Raw genomic sequence first — 9,664 nt, forward strand, 5'->3', positions numbered from 1 at the left:
AGATTGTTATGACGATAATTTATTTTTATAGGTCCAATGTAAAAGTTTTACGTGTACTTCCATGGCTAGAAAACAAATATTTATACGTTGGGGTGACTCGGTTCAAAAAGACCTTTATACTGGTCGGCTATGAGTTAGCATTGCAATATAAAGCACGGACGGTTAGCAGAAGTTAAACGCCCACCATTCTCCCTACTGGCTACGCCCCTCACGTTAATAAAGCTGCGTCAGGAATTGTCAGTTTTAAGAGGGAACTAATGGGCCTAAAATGAAAAAACGTATCAAAAACTAGCCTTTATATAAAGTTTAACAAACTTAAATAGAAACACAAAATACATATAACTCATAAAATACATGATTTTTGGAACCAAAAAAATGACCAAGGCGCCTTCGGGCCCTTGCCACGGTATTCTCTTTGTTTCAAGTTTCGAATTTGACTAGTTTCTAGCCCGAAAGAAAACTCCATAATTCAACTTATGTTTATTTTGACCAAAAAGCCTCCATAAGAGGGCTTTTCCTCCATGCTTGCGCAGTTGCGCCTGTATTTAACAACACATCCTGTGGCTTGTTAGCCTTCCACGATGACCTTCTATCAACCGTTAGATCGATCCTCATCCAACAGTTATAATCTCATGCACCCGACAAACAAATATATCCTCACACTCCGTCTGTCTATAACGTGAACAACTAAACAAACTACAAGTAGCAGCTAGAAAAAGAAAAAGTACACCATATTTAATTAATTAATTATTTCTTTTTCTCAAGCAGATTTTTGGGCTAAAAATGCAAGAACCAACAAGTTCATTGGTGGCAAGTTTACCTTCAAGTAGTGAAAGATCTTCTAGTTCTGCTCTTCAAATTGAAGTCAAAGAAGGTCAACTTTCTTTACTTTTTTAATTTTTAATTATTACAATTTGTTTGCATGTACCTCCAAGCCAAAACTTCTATGTCAAATGATCTATCTAAGAACTTTTAGATGTGACAAGTGAGTAATTATTATTATTATTATTATATTGTTTATATATCTTGAATAAGAACATGTTTTTTTTTTTTCATTTTGAAGGCCATTTATTTAGTTATTGAATAGAATTGTGGGGGTTATCTAAACTTTAGAGAATTCTGATTTTGTCCATTACATGTATAAGAAACAAAGGTTTGTTGCCTAGAGCTATTTGTCCCTTCAAGCCATCGTACTATTAATTAGGGCTCATATAAGTTGTTTTGGTAACAACATACTTTGTAGTTTAATAGGGAAACAATTTAAAGTTTTAATGACGTGGAATGACATTGAGGTGTTTGAAAAAGTATGATTGATGATCTAAAAGAGACAATTCAGATAGCAGTAACACATATGAGTTTTACTGTTTTAGAGAGAAAGTCAGAAAACTCCGAAGTAATATATATATATATATAACCAGCAAGGTTGGATCAAGTCGTTAATTAACACCCTCACCTTTGTAAACATAGGTAAAGGGTTCGATCTTCACTCCTTGCAAAGTCGAGTTTTGTACCTTAGGTAGAACCTGTAAGCACTCTCTCTACCTTAGGTTAGAGATAAGACTGTCTATATCTTAACATCCCTTGTGCACCATCGTAGACGCTATAGGGACCCAAAACCCGTGAAAAATGGTATTAGATATTGTTTACTATATAAATCCTAAGTGATGAAAATATGTAATGTCGTATTTTGGTTGACAAGAACCTGTTCTCTTCTGATTTCAAGATATATGTCTGTTAACAAGGAACAAGTTTGAAAGAATCAAGAAGTACCTTATAGAAAAACAAAAGGAAAACCTTTTATTGGGTAACCTAAGAACATATATATATATATATATATATATATATATATATGTTCTTGTTTATAATGGAAGGTTGTTTCTGTTAAAAGGAATGGAAAGTGATGATGAGATAAGAAGAGTGCCGGAAATGGGTGGACAAGGTATTGTTGGAGCATCAATGTCCGGTTCGGGTACGTTTCCAGGTCCAGACCAGGTTCAAAGCATAGGCGCTGGTTCAAAAAAGAGAGGAAGAAACCCAGCTGATAAAGAAAACAAACGTTTAAAGAGGTAACTACGGAACTTAGCCCATCAGATAAATTATTGATGTCATATAAGTTTAGTAGTAGTAGTTGCTCCATCTCAACTAAATGGGGATGGTGAGTTTGGGCTACCCAGCGCTGTCTGTGTTTCGCGGATTGCTTTTCTTATTGGGTTACCTAGGGTAGTGGGGTTATATTTGTTGGCCGTTACAACTTACCAAAAAAGAAAAAAAGTTTTTGGGGGTATTTTAATCTGGTGCAAATGGATGTGAACATAAACATTCCTGGAAAGGAATTGTCGTAACACCCAATTCCGAGACTGATAATTTCGGCCCCTAATATGGTATTATGTAACTTGTGTTTCTCTTTGGTAAAATAGGTTGTTAAGGAATCGTGTTTCGGCTCAGCAGGCAAGGGAGAGAAAGAAGGCATACGTGAGCGAGTTGGAGGTGCGTGTAAAAGAAATCGAGAAGAAGAACTCTGAGCTTGAAGAGCGGCTCTCGACGCTTCAAAATGAGAACCAGATGCTTAGACAAGTACGTAGTGTCATTACCATTTGTCATTAGCTTTCCTAATGTGACTAACTTGAAGCTATAACAGTATAACATGATAATAAGATATATAATAATTGAGACAATTTTTTACATGTTATATAATCTTAAATTTGTAAAGAATGACTGGTTCTTTTCTATTGGATTTGGAGGTTGCTTTACTCATACTCTTGGGTAATTGTTGTTTTGCAGATCTTGAAGAACACTACAGCCAGTATGCAAGATAAAAAGTAGAGAATAGAGATAGCTTTAGTAGTTAACTAGTTCATACATAACTTGTGCCTTATTTAAGCTTCGAAAGGAATAAGCTTTTCTTAGAAATGAGACGTGTTATTACTGCGGTTATTTTATTTTATTTTTTACTTTTATAGTTTGTTAATCTTAGCCCTTTTCGCTTAGACTATAGCTAAGTAGAAGTAAAATGTTATATGACTGTTAGAAAAGTTATTTTTAAGAGAGGTTACATACTTGTGTAACATTTTACTGCATAGTATTATACTATTATTTTTGTACTGTTAAGGCTATGAATATCGAAATTCTTTTTCTTGTACTGCTAAACAGACAAACAGTAATGGAGATATTGTAAATTTGTAAGTTCCATCTTTAGAAATCAGTTACAAATAACTAAGTCGGGTAGTACATATGGTCATTTAAGTATCTAAACTACCAGAAATATGTGAGCTTTTGATTTGTATAAGTAAAAGCAAATTTTTCTTATTTATTTTTTTAAAAGAAGTTAACGATCATTCACAAACCTCCAACAAATAGAGGGGATAAGTAGATCACGTACAAAAACACTCACGTAATCTTGAACATACCTTAATTTTCCCAACTAATTGATCTATTCTTTGCTCTATTCATATCTCACAAGAAACTGTTGGATTTTACATTATGAACAATCAATTCCGGTTTAATGCCTTTAATACGTAACATGTAACCATTATAATGCCTTTCAATACTTTTTTTCATTTCCTTCCCCACCTTATGCTCGTGAATTTCAGCAAGGTCTTGCACCAACACGAAATGCTTTGCCAAACGAACATCGCTATCCAGCAACCACAAAGTAAGTGATCAGCAGACTCATCACCAACACCACGCAAACCTCACTCAGAGTAACAATTCTTTCTTTTTAGGGCCGTGAAAGTTGGGATACGGTCCATAATTCCTTCTTTATTTGTCTCGGTTCTATTCACGAAATGTAAAAATGCATTTTAGTTTATATTACGAGTCTTAAAAATATGCGTGTCATCAATTGACAGAGATAACTAATAAATCTTATGAGGATTTTAAACAATAAGCTTATCAAATTGTTAAATTGTTAAAATAATAATAATAATAATAATAATGATAATAATAATAATAATAACAACCTTTGAAAATAATCAAGAATTGCAAATGTAACTTTGCACATATATGACATATACAAAGCTAATGTTAAAATTATTAAACTAATTTTAAAATTATTTATCATACTAATTAAAGGGAGCTTTTTCCTTCAAGTTTCAACAAAAGATAATTAAATTTACGATTTTGTCCATAATTATTTTTATTTTTCAATATATATCTATTATATTTAAATAATTTACAATATATATCTATATACCCATAAAATAACTACTTCGTTTATATAAAAAACGTTCACATGAACAATCACCGGAACACCGTCCCATCGTCTCCATTATCACCTGTCACCATGACCATCACACCGTCGCTGAGACTGTCATTGTTGTCATATTGTGCAACTGTACTTCCGAATATATTATAAACTAGTCTTCAAACTCATCCGATGGACCAATGGTCTCAAAATATATATATTAAAGGTAAATATCAAAATAATAAATAACAAAACAGGTAAAAAAAATAACAAAACATGAACAAAATAAATTTAAAATAATAAACCCTTTTGTAGTAGAAGAAGAAGCCATAATCAAATTATAATTGACAACAAACTAAACTAAAAGAAATAAAAAAATAAACAATAACATAACAAATATCAAATAATAAACAAATAAGAACAAAATACCAAAAATATAAATAAAGTGATTAAAAAAAAACTATATGTTTCTTTTGTTGAGAAATTTTCTTAACTTGATTTGTTTATTAACAAATAGGAAGGAGAAAAATAATATGAATGAAGATAATTAATAAAAATTTAGTTTGTATATATAATAATTTATTGGAAGAGCTTTAAGAATATTATATATTTTAAAATCTAAAATGAAAATACCAAAACAGGTAAAAAATAACAAAACATGAACAAAACAAATTGAAAATAATAAACCTTTTTGTAGTAGAAAAAGAAGCCATAATCAAACTATAATTGACAACAAACTAAATTAAAAGCAATGAAAAATAACAATAACATAACAAATATCAAATAATAAACAAACACGAAAAAAATACCAAAAATAAAATTATAAGTGATATAAAAAAGACCGTATGTTTCTTTTGTTGAAAAATTTACTTAACTTGATTTTTTTTAATTAAAGATAGGAAGGAAAAGAATAATATGAATGCAAATAATTAATAAAAATTTAGCTTGTATATATAATAACTTATTGGGAGAAAGTTAAAAATATTATATATCTTTAAAATATAAAAAGATTTGTTTTGATAAAAAAAAAGCTCTATATTATAGTTTTAAATATAGTTATTACTTATTAGTTTAGTTAGCAAATAAAAAAATCTAGAAAAAAGGATAGCTTATGAGTAATTAGGAAAGATCTTTAATATTAAAAAAAGTTTTAAGAGGTGTCAAGTGTACTACCAAACTCCTCTTTTAGTTATAATACAGCATATATTTACAATGTGATATTATTATGAAAGTTAATTAAGAATTAAAATATAAACACGCTTATGATCTTGTACATAACATTCAAGTACATGTATTTGTTCATGATATGGGCTCATAATACGAATATGTTTATTTTCAATCACTTGTCCTATGATAAATTAATAACAAATAGGATTGTTTTCATATTTTTAATAGCAATTAAAACTTTGATTTGAGTGACAATTGTAACTTTAAACATTAATACGCAAAACTAATCTTATATAAAAAGGAAGAAAATTTTATACCTTTTTGATTGAGAGATAGAGTGAATCTTCAATGGAGTTCATATTGATTTGGATTTAGCATTCAAGTAACCCTCTGTTGTAAATCGTGTTTTGTTTAGTTATCGTCCCATGTTCTGTGAAACCTATTTTGTTTATCCTGAAAAGTAATTTACATAGAATTAGAAGGCAAACGGGCAACAAGCTGCGCCGCTAACCCTTTTTGTATCACAAACTCTAAGCGTTTAAAAACTATATTCGTAGACCTTGGCATCGCAATATTACTGTGCATAAATCGTTGAACCTTGTCAAGTAACTCAATGTTACTGTGTTTAGCATTGACTGATCCAATGATGAGTTAGGGGGTTCACCACCCCCACCCTAAACTCACAATTGTTACGGAGGAAGTTTATTTATTTTAATAGTAGACCCTAACTTGTTAGAAAATTCAATTGGTTCACGTTTATGTCACTACATATATAGCTCTTTTGTGTCCACGTATTAATATGTTAATTATGTTTATTATTGTGAAGGATTGATTCAATCGGCCAAAATTATCTATGGTAGTTACCCCATTTTTAAGTTCCATTTCTTTTTGTAATGCTCCGATCTTGTACAATATACACGGGCTATTCACATCTGTTTTTTGTGTTTTTTTATGCGACTTTGCCAAGTAATAAAAGTATTGAGAGTTAGAGTCTAAAATACTAGTGATTATTATTATCTAACCCCAAACAAAAACTCAACAATCAATGCAAACCCATTCAAAAATTTTTAGTAAGGTACTCTTATAAATCTAGCCCCCATCTTTTAAAATTTCTGGATCCGCCACTGGTGTTTAAGATAAGGATGTTGTATATCGTCATCTGTTATTATGTTTGGGATAGGTATCTAGAATTCATATTGTGTTTATATAAAATATTAAATTTATTATTATTTATAATTTTTAATTATATAATCTAATATATTATTAAATTGGACGACATCATCAAAATTGTATTGACATACCAATCTACGATGTCTATAGGTATCACTTTATAATATTTTATAATGTTTACTTATAAGCTAATATTTATCTTTAGTCATGTTGTCAACATTGGTATTTATATGTGTAAATCTATATTTATTTATAAGATAAAAAGTCAAGAAAAGTAAAAATTACATTGAATACATATATTGTATTTTATCTTTAGAAATAATTTTTTGTAGACAATATTTCATATGTTGAAATTTTTTTAATTAATTAAATGATTAAATTTTTTTCAAGTTGATAGCTAAAAATAGATATAAGTTAAGTATTCAAGGATAAAAAATTATATAATTTAGATGGGAAACAAAAAAAATGTAAATTAATGAGATTTTTTATACAAATATTAATATAAATTATTTATACCTATAGAGAGATTTTAAGAGTGTCAAATGTAACCCCAACATACTATCTCTAAATATATATAAAAAAGAAACCTTAATTCATAATTGTAGAAGTATAGACCTTTAGATGAAGTTTAATTTTTAATTAGAGCCATTAGATCAAATGATATTGTCATATACCTTATTTAACCTTTTTTGATTTAAATTTATTTTAATAAATTTAATTTATTATTATTTCCTTATTTAAGTTTGTAGACATTATTAATTAATGTTTTTAATGATTTAATTATGGAAACTTATATTATTATATTTTATATCATTTTTTATCTTTAAAATTAGTTTTTATTCTTTTAACAATAAAATTTTCTTTTTTTAATGTAACACGTTTTTATCAAATTATATTTTTGTATAGTTATTTTATCATATAACGAATAAAATTTGTTATAAGGAATTTTTTATATAGGATTTTTATCATATAATGTTTTTATTAAATAAATATTTTGAAAACCGGAGCGGATGTCAAACCGTCCTTCTAAATAAAGAACTAAAAACAAATATGGAGTAGTAAGTTATCACAATTATATATCAGAAAAGTAATTGTATGAAAATTGCAATGATATTATGCATAATTTTAAGTTAGATTAACACAACAACTATATTATTCGAGTAAAACGTTAAAGCACAAGTATAATGACAATGCAGACATATCCGGATGAATGAAATTCATCCAAAGAATAAAAACCTTACTTAGCAAGACCTCTAATAGATGATGTATCCATTTTTCAACTGTCTGGTCACTGTTATCCGGAATCTAAACAACCACTAATATATCTTCATGTTTTTTTAATAGTTTAATTCTTACCTTAAATATTTGTCAACTTATAATATTATAAAAAATTAACATGTCATTAATTATATATGTTTCCCGCGTATTACGAATAATAATATAGATCATATTCGTTTCTGGTTTAGTCACTTATCATAAAACTATAAAAGTAATACTAGCTAATGATAAAAAATGACAAACATTTGTAAAATTAGAGAGTATTCATTGATCCATATAAACATTCTTGTATGTAACATTAATTAATCACACATTTGTCGTTAAAAGAGTGCACCGACAGAGACTTGAAGTGTCGGAAAGGATTAACCGGCTATGACAGGTAAACCAATAACTACAGCCTGTCAACAGCCAAACATCCCTATCATCAAAACCGGTGACTAAATTATAAAGATGGGGACTTTGGTACTACCAAAATTGCTTAATCTGTTGTGCTATCGCAATTAAAAGTCTAATTATGGCTACAAAGAGTACACGGCTTGGCTAGCTTTCAATTTCACATAGTAAAATATTATACATTTGTAACTGTATATTGGAATAGTCTTTAGGTGTAAACCTTTAACTTTGATTTAGTTTTTATTCTTTTGAAACGGTTTGTTTCGAATCATCTCCACTTACCCTACAAAGGTAAAACCACTCGACATAACTGACATTGTCTTAAACGGATTTGTGTTATAGTAGAATAGATTCGCGAGGAAACTATACCAAGACATGTTAGCCAAGACTCAAATCCGTGTTTGGTGAGAAAAACTCTATGACTCAACAAGCTAAGCTAGAATGGTTATCGATTTTACCTTTTTTAAAAAATTTATCTTGACTTTAATGTATTTTGTTGACTTTATTACCTTTGAATTAATTTTTAGCTTTTCGTAAATTAAGTTTATCAAGCAAATGAAGCCTAGCTCAATTGACAGATGCATCCCTGGTTTTTCTCATAGGTATTGGGTTCGACTCTTGGGAGTAACAAGTCTATGAGTTTTTTCCCTGAATCACCTGTAACGGCTTATGGTCTACATCTCGTAGTCTAGAGTACGTGCAGGGCTTCACCATTATACGGTGAGGTGTTCCCTGATGTCGAATACCGACTAACTGTTAAAAAAAATAATAATAAGTTTATCAATACGCAAAACTTTACATTTTGTTAATTGCTTTAAAGGTAACAATATTTCTAACTTCTTCAAAGCTTAGTTAATAGTTCTAGTACACATCGTTTAAGAGTTATATTATTTTTTCAGTTTTTCTCTCTTAAAGTACATCATTGTTTCTCATTAATCCCACTTGTGTCTATATTGTTGGTTTTTATTCTCAAGTATATCTATGTTCGCGTCATTTTCTCAAGCATGTCCTTTTAGTTCGTATTGCATGTTTTTGTTTGTTAAATTTGCAAAATGACCTAATTGAGACAAACGACAAAAAAACATATTATGAGCATCATTTGAAACATGTTAGATTGTATAAGATAATACTCGTATTAAGGAATAAAAGTTTGTAACTCATCAACAAAGCCATACATCAATACTATTTAAAGTATATCCAAGATATAGATTTGTTTAATTTAAACTAAGCTAAGTTTTTGGTTTTGTAACGTTTAAATTGTGAACTATATTACCAATGTGCAAAACCTACAAACCTAAAGGACCAAAACTGCAAAGAGTAGTAAACCAAAAATACAGCTCTACTGCGGCTGGCTGGCTAGCTAGCTGATATTCAGACAGTCAAATTCAATTGAATAAAAAAAAAATATTTTTTAGCAGAGAGCCGGAGCTTTAGCTGGTAACCAGTAACCGGTTAAGCCAGTAAACAAGATTT

General features: G+C 29.3%; 1 protein-coding gene across 1 annotated transcript; it reads left to right on the forward strand.

Moving 5' to 3' along the window:
- The first annotated feature begins 687 nt into the window (after positions 1–687).
- On the forward strand, positions 688–3,077 carry LOC122578102 (transcription factor HY5-like). Its single transcript, XM_043749982.1, has 4 exons — positions 688–874; positions 1,889–2,066; positions 2,418–2,574; positions 2,782–3,077. Exons 1-4 carry the CDS (start codon positions 784–786, stop codon positions 2,821–2,823), a joined length of 468 nt encoding a protein of 155 aa, XP_043605917.1. The 5' UTR covers positions 688–783; the 3' UTR covers positions 2,824–3,077.
- Positions 3,078–9,664: the final 6,587 nt, after the last annotated feature.

Source organism: Erigeron canadensis, chromosome 8 (assembly GCF_010389155.1).
Source record: "Erigeron canadensis isolate Cc75 chromosome 8, C_canadensis_v1, whole genome shotgun sequence".
Lineage (NCBI taxonomy): Eukaryota > Viridiplantae > Streptophyta > Magnoliopsida > Asterales > Asteraceae > Erigeron > Erigeron canadensis.

Excerpts from the sequence above, each read along its gene's own strand:
- LOC122578102 (XM_043749982.1), top strand. The coding sequence starts at position 784 with ATGCAAGAACCAACAAGTTCATTGGTGGCAAGTTTACCTTCAAGTAGT. Across the intron at positions 2,067-2,417 it reads GAAAACAAACGTTTAAAGAG|GTTGTTAAGGAATCGTGTTT; the intron begins GTAACTACGGAA and ends TTGGTAAAATAG. Across the intron at positions 2,575-2,781 it reads AGAACCAGATGCTTAGACAA|ATCTTGAAGAACACTACAGC; the intron begins GTACGTAGTGTC and ends GTTGTTTTGCAG.